The sequence below is a fragment of the Myotis davidii genome, unplaced genomic scaffold (assembly GCF_000327345.1).
Source record: "Myotis davidii unplaced genomic scaffold, ASM32734v1 scaffold125, whole genome shotgun sequence".
Classification (NCBI taxonomy): Eukaryota; Metazoa; Chordata; class Mammalia; order Chiroptera; family Vespertilionidae; genus Myotis; species Myotis davidii.
The window spans coordinates 1,037,593-1,055,603 of NW_006299390.1; the positions used below are offsets into that span (position 1 = coordinate 1,037,593).

At 36.4% G+C, this 18,011-nt stretch overlaps 1 protein-coding gene across 1 annotated transcript in view; it reads left to right on the forward strand.

Moving 5' to 3' along the window:
* Positions 1 to 18,011, forward strand: part of COG5 (component of oligomeric golgi complex 5) — a 183,936-nt gene that overhangs the window by 120,781 nt on the left and 45,144 nt on the right. Inside the window, exons 12-14 of the mRNA XM_006774876.2 lie at positions 6,793 to 6,997; positions 12,542 to 12,703; positions 14,852 to 14,951. Of these exons, the coding sequence (XP_006774939.2) occupies positions 6,793 to 6,997; positions 12,542 to 12,703; positions 14,852 to 14,951 (467 nt within the window). The remainder of the gene's footprint in view (positions 1 to 6,792; positions 6,998 to 12,541; positions 12,704 to 14,851; positions 14,952 to 18,011) is intronic.

Genomic DNA, 18,011 nt, shown 5'->3' on the forward strand with positions numbered 1-18,011 from the left:
GGAGTTTTTTTAATCAAAGAAATATTTGTCTAATTCAAGGCCAAAGGTATTTTCTCCTATATTTTATTCTAGAAGTATTATTAGGTTCTTTATAGTTAATTTGTGAATATGATATAAAGATTAAGGTTAATTTCTATACTCTGCCTATTAAAATGTCTCCTAGGATTTTGATTAGGATTGCATTGACTCTACAGAGCAATTTGTGATAAATTGGCATCTTAACAGTATTGAGTCTTCTGATCCACATTTGTGCTATATCTTACCATTGCTCGATTCTTACACATTGCCTCTTATCAATGTTGTGTACAGTTTTCAGTCTAGCAAATCTGTTCTTAAATTTATTATGATTTCATATATTTTGGATTTATTATTGATACTGTTTTTTAAATTTTTTCTTTAGAATTGTCCATTGTTAGAATGTAGAAATACATTGGATTTTTATGTACCGACCTTGTATTCTTGACTTTGCTAACCTTACTTATTAGTTCTAGTAGTTCTTGAAGATTTTTAAAATGATTTTGTGTATTGATGATGATATGGTCTGCAAATACAGACAATTTCTTTTTTAATCTAGCATCCTATTTTTTTTTCCTTAATACACTGGCTGATCCCTCTAATAGAGTGTAGAATTAAAATAGCTTCTGCATTGCTTACTATCTTACTGAGATAGAATTCAGTTAACCTTCATATGACCTTAGCTGCAGGTGTTTCAGTGCTGTCCTTAATCAGGATGAAGAGGTTCCTTTTTCTTGTTGTTTGAGGGAAAGTAGTTGGCTTTTTTAATGCTTTTTTTGGCACCCATTTAGATAATCAAATAGTTTTAGTTACATTAACCTGTTAATATCATGAATTATGTTGACTTTTCAAGTTTTGAACCTGACTTACATTCTTCGATAAAACTCACATGGTCATGATTCATTTTCCGCTTTACATGTTGTTGGGTTTAAATTGCTAAAAAAAAAAAAAAAAAAGAAGAAAGCCTTTGATCTTTAGTTCTTTTGTAATTTCTTTTTCCAGTTTTAGTATCAGGGTAATGAATACCTCAGAAAATATGTTGGGAAGTATTTCCTCTTCTTCAGTTTCTCAAGCAGTTTGTGTAGAATTAGTATTATTTTTTCCTTAAATCAATCTTTGGTTGAATTCACCAAAGAAGTTATATGGGCCTGGAATTTTCTCTGTGGGAAGGTTTTAACTACAAATGCAACTTCTTTCATAAGTATAGGATTATTTCAATTATTTCTTCTTGAATGAGCTTTGGTAGTTTATGTCTTTCAAAGCCTTTTTACAGTTTGTTGAGGTTTTCTGATTTATGGGAATAAAGTTGCTGTATGCTTCCTTATTACCCTTTGCATGTCTGTGGAATCTGATGTGATGTTCCATCTCACATTAGTTTCATCTCTTTTTTCCTAATAATTATGAGTAGAGGTTTATTAATTTTATTCATCTCCTCAGAAACCAATATTTGGTTTCATTGATTTTTCTCTATTTTCTATTTTATTGATTTCTGCTCTCGTGTATATTATATATTTTCATTTATTTGCTTTGGGTTTGATTTGCTCATTTTCTTGTTTATTAAACCTAAGTTTAGATTATTAAGTTAAACTTTGCTTTTCTAATTTAAGTGTTTATGCTAATTTTTTTCTACAGGCAGTATTTAGCTGCATGCTATTGTCACCTTATTTTTCCCCCCAAACATATGAAATGTTAAAAGAATAGTGAAATAACATCTATATATCTATGTCTTTGATTCAATAATTACTCAGAGTTGTTCAATGAAATGAGCATTTTTAGAGTCTGACATGTGTGCTTGAAAGTTAAAATTCATAAATTCTTTTAGGAGGTAGTTTTTAAAATATTCAGGTGTAGTATTATATAAATACATTTTTACTAGTTTCTAACTTCATGATGAAAGTATTGAGACCAGTCATCATCATGAAGTTTTCTTCACATTGTAAGCTTATTACTCATAAACCAGTAAGAAAATACAAGAGTAAATATGCCTACAAAATATGTAAGCATAATTACAAAATTTAATAAAACCTCAGTTTTTAGAATAAAAGAAAGCAAATGTAAAAGTCCATTTATGTCTGTTGCAATGTATCTGTTCTCAGGCATTCATTAAAACTGTATTTTGTCACTTTAAAAACCTTTTTAAAATCTTCAAGCTGTTATAGTCAGTATTTTATTTCTTGAATTAAATTTAATTTGTACTTTGAATATCTCTTCTCTCAGTGAGACAGGAATGTACCAAAAAATAGCCTTTCGCATACTTGAAAATGTTAAACCTTTAACCATTATACCTTCCAGTATTGTTTATTTAGCACATTTGATCTATCACATTTTTTAGTAGAAATTGCCTAATGTAAACTTCATTTCAACAAGTCGTACACATATTAAGAAAAATGTGTAACTCTAGGGAGTGAAACTAGAACAGAAATGCACTTACCACTAATTCGATCACCTATGTCAGTTCTAGGTCTGGCCAATTGGATTTTCTTCTCATTATAGATACATTTTTTTCTCTACTTTTCTGCATGACTAATAATTTTGACTGAGGTTTTTGATTGAATTTTTATTTGAATTTTACATTGGTACTGAATACTTTTATCTCCTTGTAAATATTTTTTTTCTGGATACTGTCAAGTTACTGAGAAAGAGTTTGATCCCTTTGAGTCTTGCTTTTATGATTTATTAGCAAAACCTTAGCCATGTTTAGGGCTAATTAGTTCTCACTGCTGAGGCAAGACTCTTCTCGGTACTCTACCAAATGCTGAATTTGAGATTTTCTAGCCTGGCTTTGGGGAACAGGTACTTTTTGAAGTTTTGTGTAACCGGTATAGTCTCTCTAAACTTTGCAGAGTTTTTTTCTCCCAGACTCTGGAAATTTCCTCACGTGCATGTGCTGATTAGTATTTAACTGGATACTCTCAAAGGGAACCATTTGCAAGTTTCTGCAGTTCTTTTCATGCATCTTTCTCTTCTCTGGTATTATGTCCTGTGTATTCTAGTGGCTTCTGTCTTCCTGGTCTCCTGGCCAGTAAGGGTAGATGGATCTCTTTGCCTTCCTGTGCCATAGCCAGCCAATCCTGCTACGAAATTAGCTGTGGTGATTGTAAGGTGCACCTCCTTTGTTTTTGTCTCTGAAGGAATACTGTCTTTATTGCATGATGTTAAGGGTGTTTTGGGTTTTGATTGTTTTAGATAGAAGGGTAATTCTGGTCCCGTTACTCCATCTTGATCAGAAATAGAAGTTTTAAGAACAGTGATTAAAAATGTAACTGATCCCTCCCGGTCTGGGACCCAAACCAAGGTCCTTCTGCCCAGTGCCTCTTGCACCAATAGAATGAGATGGAGTTTGGTAAAGTGGATCAAGAAATGGAGAAGGGTGAACCCTTGCTCTAAAAGCACCTTCTCCCTGAGTTGGGGAGGTTTGGGAGTCTGTAAGGGGTTCAGAGTAGGTAAGTGGGATCAAGGGCAATGATAAGGGTGGCGAGCTCTTAGAAAAGGTGTGACAACTAGGAAAAGTTTGGGGTATACACAGTCCTGAAGGCTTGGTTTACACATGACACCAATTGTGCCTAGCAATGTGCATCTCCTCCTCATCCCCCAAACCCCGCCTGATTTTTAGTAAGTTAATGAAGACAAGTTTTCCAGAGAGTCAGAAGGTGGAGGAGAGGTTCTGCTTCCAGCAATCTGAAGCTGGCTGGCTCTGCATTGTTACCCCATTGTCTCAGCAATATCCTTCATACTTCTCTCTCTCTCTCTCTTTTTTAATTTTTATTCATTGATTTTAGAATAAGGAATGTGGGTGGAAGGGAGAGAGAGAAAGAAAGAAACATTGATTTGTTGTTCCACTTATTTATACATTCATTGGTTGCTTCTTGTATGTGCCCTGACACAAAATCAAACCCACCTTAGTGTATTGGGATGATGCTCTAACCAACTGAACTTTCCTTTTTTCTATCTTGCATTTGTCCCTTTAAAAATATATATATATATTTTTTTATTTATTTCAAAGCCGGGCATGTGTCCTGACTGGGAATCAAATTGTGACCTCCTGTTTCATAGGTCGACACTCAACCACTGAGCAATGCTGGCCAGGCTTGCACATTTCTCCTTTTAAAAAATATTTTTTCCCTGAGTTAGAAACCTATTCAAATTACCTTAATAAAACTAAAAACAAAACTAGAGATTTTCTCTTTAGTTGCTATTTAATCTCTCCTCTTTTTATCCAAACTTCATGTTCATTTTCATACTGTTAATCTCTCAAGTAGGTGCACTATAGTTATATCCCACCATTCTATTGAAATTGTCCTCATTAAAGTAAGCAGTGACCTACCTCTTAATTACCAAAGCCAGTCATGCTTTTCAGCTCTTATCTTAGGGGACCTATCTGGCTTGTGTAGTCAAAGAAACTACTGAGAAGTATAATATATTTAAGCAAAAATCTCATTGATATTTCACATTCTGAGTGGTCTGTTACTACTAATAGCATTATCATTTTAGTAACTACCTTTGTGAGAACTCCAAAGTTAAGTTGTTTGTAAAGCAGTTGCCATTTATAGAGCACACACGGTTCCCGATGTGTACTATAGTACTTAAAACTATAGACACAAAATATTAAGGAAATTCAACCATCTGTAGAGTGAAGAGTCTATACAATGTAACAGATTGTCTAAGTAGGTAGAATTTTGGAAGAAAATATCTAAAGGGAAATTTTTCTAGCTAGGAACATGTTCTTTCTGATTATAAATGTTCATGTTTAGAAAAAGATCTGGATATAATAAAATATAATCCAGGGATTTGACAAAAAATGAATGTACTTTATTCAAAAGATGAGGAGCCTGAACCTATCACAATGAAGATTCAAAATATTCCGTATATGAAATCTGCTGCTTTAATTATCTTTGGGTGATAGTTATTTCCAGGATGCTTTCTAAGCTTTGTGTCTGTTAGTTTTCTGTCATAATTTCCACGTAATAATATTTGTTCACCAACCTGATGCTTTTTCTGCATTTATTTATTATGATCACACGTTTTTCATCTTTGTTTGTTAATATGATGAATTGTAACCAGAACCAACGTTAGACTGCCTACCACTACAAAAACCAAACTCATGAGACAGATGCTAGTGAAAAAGGAAAGGAATTTATTGGAGTGCTGGCATCTTGAGAAGATGGGAAACTCTTGTCCAAAGCCCATCTTAGCATCTCAGTGCAAGCAGGGGTTTTTATAGCGAGGGGGAGGAAACACAGAACAAAGAAATCAGGAGGAGGGGCCGTGGACAGGCAGGCAGTATCCTTGCTGGTCCAGATATGGATCTTTAGTGTCAATGTGCTTGAACTGGTGAGTTCTAGCCAAATTCCTGCAGTCGGGTAACCTCTGTCAACTGAAGTCATGGTCAAGGCCATTTCTTATACAAGAGGAACTGGAACTGCTGATGCCTGCAATCTTCCTATATAATAAAAGCCTAGGTGGCATTGCGCGATGTCACAAGATGGCCGCCCCACGTCATCACAACATGGCCACCTCCATGTTATCACAAGATGGCTGCCCCCATGTCATCACAAGATAGCTACCACAATATGGCCAAGTCAAGTCTTCTTGCATCACCCTTTTCGATCCCCTTTACTCTTTTCTTTCTCTCCACCCCCCTTTCTTTCTGGTAATCACCATACTGTTGTCTGTGTCTATTAGTTTAGTTTGGGTTGTTGTTTTTGTTTGTTTAGCTACCACAATATGGCCGGCAGGGGAGGGCAGTTGGGGGCGATTGGGCTGGGAGAAGAGGGCAGTTGGGGGCGATTGGGCTGGCCTAAACCGGCAGTCGCACATCCTCCGAGAGGTCCCAGATTGGAGAGAGTGCAGGCCGACTGAGGGACATCCCCTTCCCTCCGTGCACAAATTTCATGCACCAGGCCTCTAGCATATAATAAAAGGCTAATATGCAAATTGACTGAATAGCATAACGACAGGTAGGCTGCAGGGAGCAGGCCTAAGCTGTCAGTCGGACATCCCCCGAGGGCTCCATCCCGAGAGGTCACAGGCTGGGCTGAAGGACTGTCTCACCACCACCCCTCCCCCCACTGCACAAATTTTCATGCACCAGGCCTCTAGTATGCTTATAAGGAAACTGTCAGTATAGGTCAGTTCCTTTTATCTGTTTGTTAGTATGTTTTATTCTAATTCCATTTCATGGTTTGTCCGAGTTGTATAAACTTTTTATTCCCTGTTACAGAGTCACACTGATTGATATTAGAGTTCTTAGGATAAATCCCTCTTGGTCATAATGTATTATTCTTTTTATATATTCATGGACCAGATTTGCTGAATTTAAAAAAGAAATCCTCACCCAATAATATTTTTCTATTGATTTTTAGAGAGTGGAAGGGGGTGAGGGGTGGTGTGGAGAGAAAAACATTGATATGAGAGAGACACATCAATTGTTTGTCTCCCACATGGGCCCTGACCTGTGCCTGGGATCAAGCCTGCAAACAAAGTATGTGCCCTTGACTGAGAATCGAACCCACAACCCTTTGGTCCACAGGCTGATGCTCTAAACCGTGAGCCAAGTTGGCCAGGGTAGCATCATTTTATTTATTTTAAATTGCATTTATTGGGGTTACATTGGTTAATAAAACTATACCAGAATTATTTAAATGGCCTCTTTGGAATACACCTTTGGTTTGACCTGTAATGTAAGCTGTTTGTCCCATCATCTTCCTATACAAAAGAAACTTCTAGCTACGTTTTGTTTTATCATTTATCTAATGCATTTATTGTTTTGCTTGGCAGCTTCTATGTTTTTGAAACAGGCATTTGAAGGAGAATACCCTAAATTATTGCGTCTTTATAATGACTTATGGAAGCGTCTTCAACAGTACAGCCAAAGTATTCAAGGAAAATTTAATGCAAGTGGAACCACAGAACTCTATGTTGACTTACAACACATGGAAGATGATACGCAAGACATGTTCATACCAAAAAAGCCAGATTATGAGTATGTTTGTTTAATCAAACCTGTTTGTTGGCATGTTAAGATTTTGTCTTAATCTTATGCTGGAATAGGTTCTCTGGTAGGGAAAAATTGAACACATGCAAAATTAAACCTGAAAATCTCTTAGATCACTCATGTTTAGGAGCCACATTGGAAAACAACATACATCTCGAGTTTAAAGCAGCCACCTGTTCCTCCTATGTTGAAAAAGAGTATTATTTTAAAATTTTTATTTGCGTACCAAATCAATTGATTTGCACACCTTTAAACACTAGAATCATATTTATAGTGAAGAGACTGACTCAGATAACAGATTGTTATCCCGTACCTTGTAAGAAAAATGTTGGATTTTTCATGGGTGATTTTAAATGTTTGTTTCTTTCACTTAAAAACAATACTATGGTTGAATTATATCTTGGTCAGAGATACATAACTGGGTTACAGATTTGATTTCCAGTTCCAGTTGGGGCGTGTGCAGGCAACCAATTGATGTGACCCTCTCACATCGATGTTTCTCTCTCCTTCCACTTTCCCTCCCTCCCACTCTAAAAATCAGTTGAAAGAAAATTTTCGGATGAGGATTAACAACAATAACAAAAAATATATAGTTTAGAGGGCAAGCCAATAAATTAGATTTGAGAGGAAAAGAACCAGGGATATATTTGAACAAGTTTGGGAGAAGACTGTTAAGAAGGGAAGACGTTTCTTTTATGGAATAGTGCTGAATTTACTTTTGAAACTGTTGAATTGAAGATGCAAATAGAGTTGTTGAAAAGGTAGTTGAATGTGAATCAAGGCTAGAAATACATATTTGAGAGTCATCACTATAACCATTTTTAAAAATCATGGAATTGGAGGAGATTGCATAGGGAAGATATATATAAAGGTAAACAAGAACTCTGGCCCAAAACAGGTTCTACAAATTCATAGATTGGCCAGAGGGATGGCAGCCTGCAATGGAGGCTAAGCAAGAAAATGATTATAGAGGAGAAAAACTGACAGTAGTGTGGGACCCCAAAGAAAGAATTTCATTTCAGTTTAAGGAAGATCAGTTAACTGTGTCATATACTACAGAAAAGTTGAAGATGAGGACTGATAATTGATTTCTTAACATAGCAAAATAAAGGTTTTGGAGGCCTAGATAAGGAATGGTAGATACAAAAGCATCATTAGAATTGATTAATGACACAATAGGAGAAGATCGACTTCTGAGTGGTTAATACTACACTGACCCACTCTCCAGTGAAACTGGTTAGGACTAAAAATAACAATGTCAAGCCTCTGGAAATGGTCCTAAAAGCAAACAGCAAATGACAAATCATTTACTCGAAATCTGTGAAAATTCAGTAAAAAAGAATTTATTGAAGAGCCTGTGATATTTGAGCCAAAACTGTGTCTTCCCTCCATTCTCCCATCTCAGCAAGGCATACACTCTACTTGAGACTGCAGCCACAAAGAACAAAAGGCTCCCTTTGCCCTGTCAACTTGATAAACTTCCAGATCTTTGGAGAATTTTTATAAGAGTTTATTTGAGCCAAATTGATAATTGATAACATATGCCAGGAAACAAGATCTCAAATGCTCTAGAGAGTAACAGATTGACAGTTTCTTTTATGCATTTGAAATTAAGGAGGGGATGTAAGGCGATTGGAGAAAGTAGGGTTGCATTAGATTACAGGATAGTTAATGAGATTATGTGCTCTTTTGAGGTTTGATTCCTCCTTTTGAGGGGTACTACTTCTGGTATTTCAGAAATGTGTTAACTTGGAAAAATGGACAGGCCTGGTTTAAAATGTTTCCCCAAAGAAGTTATAGGCCTAAGGCATGAATACTCACCATGACCAGCCCAGTTAGGAATTAATGATCAGAGTACTCTGTGAGATTACTTTCCATAGAAGTTCTTTTTTTCATTTACAGCCCCCATCTCCCAATTGCAGGGCTCATCCTGCTAACAGCTTCCTATAGCTGAGGCGAGTTTCAGGCAAATGAGATCAAGAAGTGTGCCCAGCCCTAGCCGGTTTGGCTCAGTGGACAGAGCATCAGCCTGAAGACTCAAGGGTCCCAGGTTCGATTCCGGTCAAGGACATGTACCTTGGTTGCAGGCACATACCCAGTAGAGAATGTGCAGGAGGCAGCTGATCGATGTTTCTCTCTCATCGATGTTTCTAACTCTCTATTCCTCTCCTTTCCTCTCTGTAAAAATCAATAAAATATATTATAAAAAAAAAAAAAAGAAGTATGCCCAAGCACCATTCAAGGAGTGGCAACTCTACCTTATTGTGGTACCATGAAAATACTGGAGTCTTAATAAACCTTCCCCTGGCTTTTGAAATAGTGGTTCATGCCAGGAAATGTAGGCTAAGAGGACCTCAGGATGCTTCCCTGCTTCACTAGAGTAAGGTGTTACTTGAGGCATTTTCTTAAGACAGTTTAATGCTGTCCAGAATCTGATGTCTTAAGGGCTTAATGATTAAGGGAGTGGATGGATAGAAAGGAGACAGTGCCATGTTAAAGAAATGGAGTTTCTGCACAGTTACAGGTTTTATTGAAAAGCTAGAGGCCCAGTGCACAAAATTCATGCAATGGGTGGGAGGAGATGTCCCTCAGCCCAGCCTGTACCCTCTCCAGTCTGGGACCCTCAAGCGATGTCCAACTGACGTTTAGACCTGATCCTGGGGGGTTCAGGCCTAAATGGGCAATTAAAATAATATTATAACATTTATATTATCTAGGAAGCTCTGTAAACTCCAAGTAGGATTAACTCAGAAAGACCACAATAGACAGGTTTATTCCATACTTAACTCATTTAAATTTTATTTATTTATTTATTTAGTATCACTTTCATTAGCATGTAAACTTTTAGGACAGAATTTTTGAACTGACTTCACAGCTACATTTCCTACATTTAGGAAGTGCCTGACAAATTGTGAAGGCTTAATAGTATTTGTAGGAGGGAGGGAAGTAGAGGAGAGTCGGAGTGTGGGAAAGTTCTCAATCTTAGAGATCTTAGAGTTGCAGCAGTTCAGAATGTTGGCTCAGATATAAGGAAGCTCCATAGTAAAGATAAAATAAAGGTAGATGGATTCCTGGCACAGAACAGAAATAAGTGAAAAAAGATACCTGTTTGACATTGTAGCCCCCAAGGACCCTTAGAGCACTGGAGAGCAGGAAGAGTGCTAGGGCTAACGTTTCTGTGGAAGATGGAAGATGCTTTTTTTAAAAATTGGGTTGACATTGGTTTATAGAATTAAAGGCTTCAGGTGTACAATTCTACAGTAAAGTACTTCATCTTGTATGTTGTATGTTGCATTGTGTTGGGGAAGACATTTCTTAAGGTTAATAAATGACAGAAGGAAAAACAGAAGATTAAAGAGATGCCATAGACTTCAGTATAGGATTACTTCTAACAGATTTAGGCACTAATTCTTCACTTTTCCCACTGTGGTCTTTCTGTCTTCATCTATTATACTTTACCTGCATATTTCCTTTTTTTTTCATCCTTACCTGAGGATATTTTCTCCATTACTTTTCAGAAAGAGTGGAAGGGAGAGGACAGAGAGAGAAACATCAGTGTGAAAGAGACACATCGACTGGTTGCCTCCTGCACGCACCCGACCAGGTGTTAGGGAGTGAACTGCAACACAGGCATGTGCCCTTAACCAGTAATCGAACCTTCAACCCTTTGGTGTTGGGGGCAACTCCAACCAGTAAGCAACACTGGTCAGGGCAGCCTGCATATTTCTTTACTAGAGTGTTAAGCATTTTAAATCTGTATCTTCCCAGCACTTAAAAAGGGCCTGGTACACGGTATTCCCAGTAAATATGTGTTGAGTGAAATACTTATTGAATGAGAAAGTACCAAGTGATAACCATGGAATTATGACACACAGCCAAGAGCATTCTGACATCTAGGTCTTGTCAGTTGATCAGAAAGAGTGGGAAAGGAGAAAGCCAGGCTTTGTATACATGAAGGAGCAGGTCATTTGTTTTCAAGGTTAATATTTAGGATGAAGAGGGATTTATTTAAGAAAAAGAAAAAGACAGTGGCAGGGCAAAAGAGAATGGTAGGGCTGGTAAAAGGATCATAAACAGGGATGATGTATTTGATAATAATTGTTAGAGGAAAACTCTAAGACTCAATAATCGGACTGCTAAATGAAAATCAACACAAATAATTGAAGGCATAGAAAGAGTATGGAGGAAAAGAAGTGTTTAATAGGTTACATTTTCATTTGTGAAGAATATTGTAAAACAAATTAGCTTAGAACTCCAGTGGGGAGTATTTATGTGATTGTAGGACGTTAACAAATACTTTTTATTTTCTCCTCATTCTTATTAGTAACAGTTTGGGCATGGGAAGGCAGATGAAAACCTAGACCTGTATGTATACTTCTCTGCCAGTCAGTGAGCTTTATGGGAGGTGCCAGCTATGGGTGAAAAGGATTGAGCGAGTGCAGCAATTTTCAACCAGTGTACCGCAAGATTTTTTAATTTTTCATTTTTTAAGGAAACCTCGACAGTCTTTTCTTTTTTAAATTTTACTTATTTATTGATTTTAGAGAAGGGAGAGAGAGAGAAATGAGAGAGATCATTGATTGGCTGCCTCCTGCACATCCCCCACTGGGGATCAAGCCCACCACCCAGGCATGTGCCCTGACCATGAATCAAATGGCAGCCTCCTGGTTCATAGGCCCACTTTCAACCACTGAGCCAGGTGGGGTCTGGGATCAAACTGCAACTTTGACGTATCAAACCACACTAACCACTGAGTACCCAGCTACAGCAACTGCAAGAATTTTTAAAATATGCAATACCTGACTATTTATTCAGGGACACTTACCTCTTTTCCCTTAGATTGTCAAATAAAAAAGTGACAACCGCAATCTGGGATCGCTGACTCTTAACTGCTGGCATGCCTGCCTGCCTGATCATCCCTAACCACTCTGCCTGCCTGCCTCATCTGTCTAACTGCTCACCTGCCTGCCTGACTGCCTCTGCTTCGGCTCCTGCCGCCATGGCTTTGTCCAGAAGGATGTCCGGAATGATGACTGGAAAGTCGTTCGGCTGTCCAGTAAATCAATCAAAGTTATACCTCTGTTTTTGTCAGAATAGCAAAAAATATATATTTTGGTGTACTGCAGAATTTTAGTAATTAGTCCATGTGTGCCATGAGAAGAAAAAGGTTGAAAATCACAGCTAGTGGAACAGGTCTCTGCAGATATGACACTATAAAGATAGGATTTGCTAAGTAAAGGTATAGCCCTGTTAGAAATTAAGAAGATTTTACAGTGTTAGTCTTTGAGTTTCAAATGACAGACTTACTTCAGTAGGTATTGGTGTATGTTATATTACATTTATACCTAGGATTTATGTGTAAATTAAAATGTTTAGTCCTTAATAAATGTTTAATTATGAAATGTATTTCTATGTATATTTAAACAAAATTTCTGCTTTTTCTGCATGTAGAGTTAGGTTTTATTTAGATTTGCTTTTTAAGAAAGGCACTTGCAGCCTAAATTCATTTTTAATACGTTTTTGTTTCCACAGTCCAGAAAAGGCTTTAAAAGACTCAATACAACCCTATGAGGCTGCTTATCTATCAAAGTCCTTATCTCGACTCTTTGACCCTATCAACTTGGTTTTCCCCCCTGGTGGTCGTAATCCTCCTTCTTCAGATGAACTGGAAGGTATTATTAAAACTATAGCAAGGTATGTATTTTTAATACAATGGCATGTTATTAAAATGCCTGCCATGTTTGTTAGTCATGTATGAAAGCAATATATTTTAATTTATCTTAAATTATTTAAGTAACAAGTGGCCCAGTGCACGGATTTGTGCACATTGAAAGGAAATTAATTAGAAGAAATACTTTAATCACTATTCGCCCTTCTCTATAATAGAAGTGTCAACCAAATTCATGATCAACAATGACAGATCAAAACACACACATGCGATTGGCACCAGCAAGACCTTTATATGTATCGCAAGTCAATGTTTATTTATTTATTTTTTCAATGTTTATTTTTAAATTGCCAGTGTGTGTCGTATGTACTGGCCAGTCGGATGGATGGACAGATGGTTACTTAGCCTTTTATATACATAGATTAGTCCTGCAGTTATATCAAGAGTTTTGTAGTGAATGAGTGCACATGAAGTACTTAAGATTCCAATTAATGAAACCATTTTTTAAATACTGTAAAAAAAATAGTCTATTCTACTTATTATGTTTCTTGTCAATGATGCAAATTCTTTATGCTATAGTAAATTTCTATTACACAGGAAAGTATAGGCATAATTTTATAAATTGAGAAGCTAAACCATAGAGATTAATTTTTCTTAAATTCATGAAGTACTTCATGGCATATGCAGGATTATAATCCTCACTAGCTTGCTTGTGTTGCTATTTTAAGCTTTCTAAGTGAATGTGGCAGCTTTTAAAATTCCCAAAAGGGAAGGTAGCCTAGCAGAGGTGCCACTTGAATGCTAGCAGACAATGTAATTATAATGTTGCCTTCAGAAATTTACAGTTGACCCAGATTAATTTGCAACTGCAACTATCTCAGTTCCCATCATAGCTAACAAATTGTCTTAACAGTAGGTTTTTACATTTGTCGATGAACACTTTGAGGAGTAAAAATAGTAGTTAACCAATATAGGACGACAGTATAGAAATGTCTGGATTCTTTTAGACTACAAATTTGATGACAGTGATTCTGAGGCATGCGAGAATAAGACTAAAAAGCCACAGGTGTAATTTACATAAGCATCTCTCCAGGTACAAATATTCCTATAAAGTATCTACATTGCCCAGCATTTTTATCCCAGATCTCTCCACACTTACCAGGACTTTCCAAAGTCCTGACTCTAGGATTTTTTACCCTAATGTGTTTGTTAGCTGTGTAGCATGGTGGTGACAAAACAGTCCTGGCTTCAGCTTGGTCTCCTTGACCTGCTTATGGAAATATTAAAGGGGCATCTCTCCCCTTCCTCTATGCAGCTTGGCAGTGCTGTAATCAAGTATCATGTGGAGCTTACAGAAGCATACTTATGCCATTGTTTAAAAGTGAACATTAAAGACATTATGTCTCACTATTGTATGAAAAGGCATTTCTGTCACACATAGTATATACTAGTGTTATTTCAAAGTCCTTCATTTTCTTTATATAGAGAATCTGGTGCCAAATTTATTTTGCTATTTCAGATACAATAATTACTTCTCCTGGTTTCTGCCTCTATATGGGTTTTCATGCAATTTTTAGCTCCTGGTATTTTCACTTTTTTTTTTTTTGGTTGATAGCTCAGATGTCCCAATTAATTCAATGTTAAAATTGAAAATAAACATACTTTAATAATTCAAAATTAAATTCTTGCTATGCTTTTGATATAATTACAGAACCACACAAAATAGCATGAATTGGCATAATTTCTAGAAACTGAGTATCTTAATGTATCTCCTGTAATTTATACTTTTAGCCCATGTCCTTCCAAGGTCATCATTTGCATTCAAGAGCTGTCATTTCCTTGCAGATGTCTGTGATATGCAGTGTCTATAATTGCACTTATCAGTATTCAGAGTGCTACTTTTAAAATCTGTACACAATTTACTCTCATAATTACTGCCTGAACCCACAGTGGTATGCTTTCATTAATGAGAAACTGGTCATTAACCAAGCCATCTCAAAGCACTTTTTTTCTAATGCTGAATTTAGGAAGGAAATTGAAACAATGCAATTCTTGATATCAATGAAATCTATAAAAAGAACTACTATATCGCTTGTTGATTTTGGGTTTATATGTTGTTCTTTACTTTGCTCATGAACAGTGCTGCTAATAAAGTCTGCTCTTGTTTTCTCCAGTGAACTAAATGTAGCTGCTGTTGATGCAAACCTCACATTAGCTGTGTCAAAAAACGTGGCCAAGACCATCCAGTTATATGGTGTAAAATCAGAACAGCTAGTAAGTGATATCCCTTCTATAAACTTTCATGATTTTGTTTAAAATTACTAATTATACAATACTGGACTAATAATTAATAGTGAATTCACTGAAAATTTATTTACTTTAGTGAACTTTTGAAACTTTCTGGTGAATTTAAACCAGAAAAAAGGTTGCATTTATTAAAAAATGGCTATTCTACCATAGTTATACTTTGAGCTGTTTGCATGTATTTAAAGCAATAGCTATGTAATGGAATCATAATCTTAATTCTATACATTAATATTTTAAAGTTAGGCACACATTTAACTAATACATATGGGTCCTCACTGAAATCTAAACACCAAGGCTTTAGTATATATTTAACTGCTGTTGATGAACTAATTTTAGAGAATGTGCCAAAATCTGACATCTCTCCTGTCTTTATAGGGTAGTCAGCCATATCTTTTAGCCTCTCTGACTGCTCCTAATTGGAATATCAGAAAATAAAGTAATCTGGTTTTACCTATGTCCTAGTAGTTCCAGTTGGTGCTGGAATAATTTTTAGATAGGTTGGTAACAAATTGAACTGAAGGAATTTGTATGAAATGATCCTTGTTGATAACAGTCATATCATGAGGCTTCCTATTAGGATGGTCACATTTTGTTTGCATATTAATATGTACTATTTTCCATTCAATTGTTCTTGTAGCCTTGGCAAATAAATTAGAAGCCTCTTTTTCTAAACTTTGTTTCTTGAAAACTGGCCCTATAGAGATAATCAAAGCTCTTTGTAGGTAATTCGATGACTAATTTTTCTCTCAAGGGTGTTTTTATAGAAGCTTTATTATGATGTTTATTGCTTGTTTTATTTCTATAAATGAAATTCAGTACTATATCTAATAGAGTTTAGGGTAATTATTGAAATGTGAGAAAGATAATCCTTATGAGATGATCCCCTCCAAGAACAACATTAGAAGGAAGAGCCAGCATTAATAGGAAATATTTTACATTTTATCCAACAGGAGGAAGCAGTGGTAATGGTAACTTGTGACTTCAGTTAAGGCAATAATGGCAAAATAAAAACATATCGACAAACATCTGATTAAATTTATACTGTTGGTCAAATAATCTGTGACCCTAAATTACTCATGGCTTCCAGACCTACTGTGCTAAAGGTTAACAGAAACTTGTTGACTTAAAAAATTTTAAGTGGCCCTGGCCAGGTAGCTTAGTTGGCTAGAGTGTCATCCTGATACACCAACGTTGTGGATTTGATCCCCAGTCAGGGTACATCCAAGAATCAATAAACAAGTGGAACAACAAATTGATGTTTCTCTCTCTCTCTCTCTCTTTCTCTCTCTCTCCTCTTCCTTACTCTCTAAAATCAATCAATTTTTTAATGCTCCTTAAACTTTTTAAAACGAAATTTTCTTTTTCTTTTTAAATATTTTTATTGATTTCAGAGACGAAGGGAGAGGGAGAGAGATAGAAACATCATTGATGAGAGAAAATCATGGATTGGCTGCCTCCTGCACTCCCCCTAGTGGGGATTGATCCTGTGACTCAGGCATGTGCCCCTGACCGGAATCGAACCCTGGACCCTTCCATCCGCAGCCGACACTCTATCCACTGACCCAAATGGGCTAGGGGCCAGGATTATTATTTTAATAATACCCGTATGAAGTCATCACAGGGGGGAAAAGTGAATATCAATAAAGGAATGAGATTTAAGAGTTTCTATCCCACTTTTTAAAAAAATAAAAAACCTCACCTGAGTATATATTTATTGATTTTAAAGAGAGAGGAAGCAAGAGAAAGAGAAACATTGATGTGAGAGAGAAACATTGATCAGTTGCCTCCCATACACACTCCAACTGAAACCCCAAAACCGTTTTGGTGTACGGGACAACACTCCAACCAACTGAGCCGCCTGGCCTGGGCTATAATAGAGGGAGTAGAAGAGGGGATGGAACATAGTCTACTTAAAAGGAAGGATTGAATAACAAGAAGTAATAGTAAACACAAATAATTGGTAGACATGTAGATAAATCTAAGCCTTAATTGCATAAGATAAGAAATAATAGTGACTGATTTGGGACATATAAACAAGATAGAATTAAAATACAACTCCCCATTAAAGTTTAGAGTGGAGAACAGATAATGAATTTTGAAGCATTCTAAAATGCTTGTATGTAAAGAGTTTTCCTTTGATTAATAAATTAGTTATAGCATTCATTATTGAAAAATGGGAAAGCTCACTATACCTGACAGTGAATAATAGTTCTTTCTTCCTCAAAGAATTAAAAATGTGCAGACTGGTGGCTCTAAATTTAATTAACAGGCCAGTGTTTAGGAGCTGGTGATTGGTTGTGGGTAGGTGGAAATTCCATCTGTTCAAAAGCATAAGGCCCTTGAAGAAAAATAAAGTAAAAGCTTTGTGATTCTTTCTTGCCAATTGTGTTTGCCTTCCCCACACTTTGTGGTTACCAAACCCCATGAGCCAGGTGGAGATTTTGACTTAAGGGACAGGAGCATAGAGATGTGAAGGAGGTTAATGAGTAAGGTAAGTTGATAAAAGCTCTTTGTAACAGAAATACAAGGTTATGAGCAATACAGCTTTGAATTACAAAGCTATATTGTACTCCTGTGTGCTGGTCTTGGTCATCTCTCATGTATAAACAAGATCTGATTTTGTTTCCAGCTTTTTGGTAACATGTTAACTATTCAAAAGGGAACCCATCTCAAATTGTCTTCTCTTTGATAACAGATTTTAAATTGTGAAGGTTGAAGTCTGATATCAAGATGTAATGTCACCACTGAATCTGTTCAGTGATTGAATGAACCTGTTCTTGTTTTTATATACATAAATATGTAGGGAATCCTTTCCTTTTTTTAATCAAAAGTCAAATATTTGACAAATTCAACAGTCTGAAGTATAAATAAGAACCAAGAAGGAAATAAAAGCATCCTTGGAACCCTAGCTGGTTTGTCTCAGTGGATAGAGCATCAGCTTGCAGGCTAAAGGGTCCCGGGTTCGATTCTAGTCAAGGGCACATGCCAGGGTTGCAGGCTCGATCCCCAGTAGGGGGCATGCCGGAG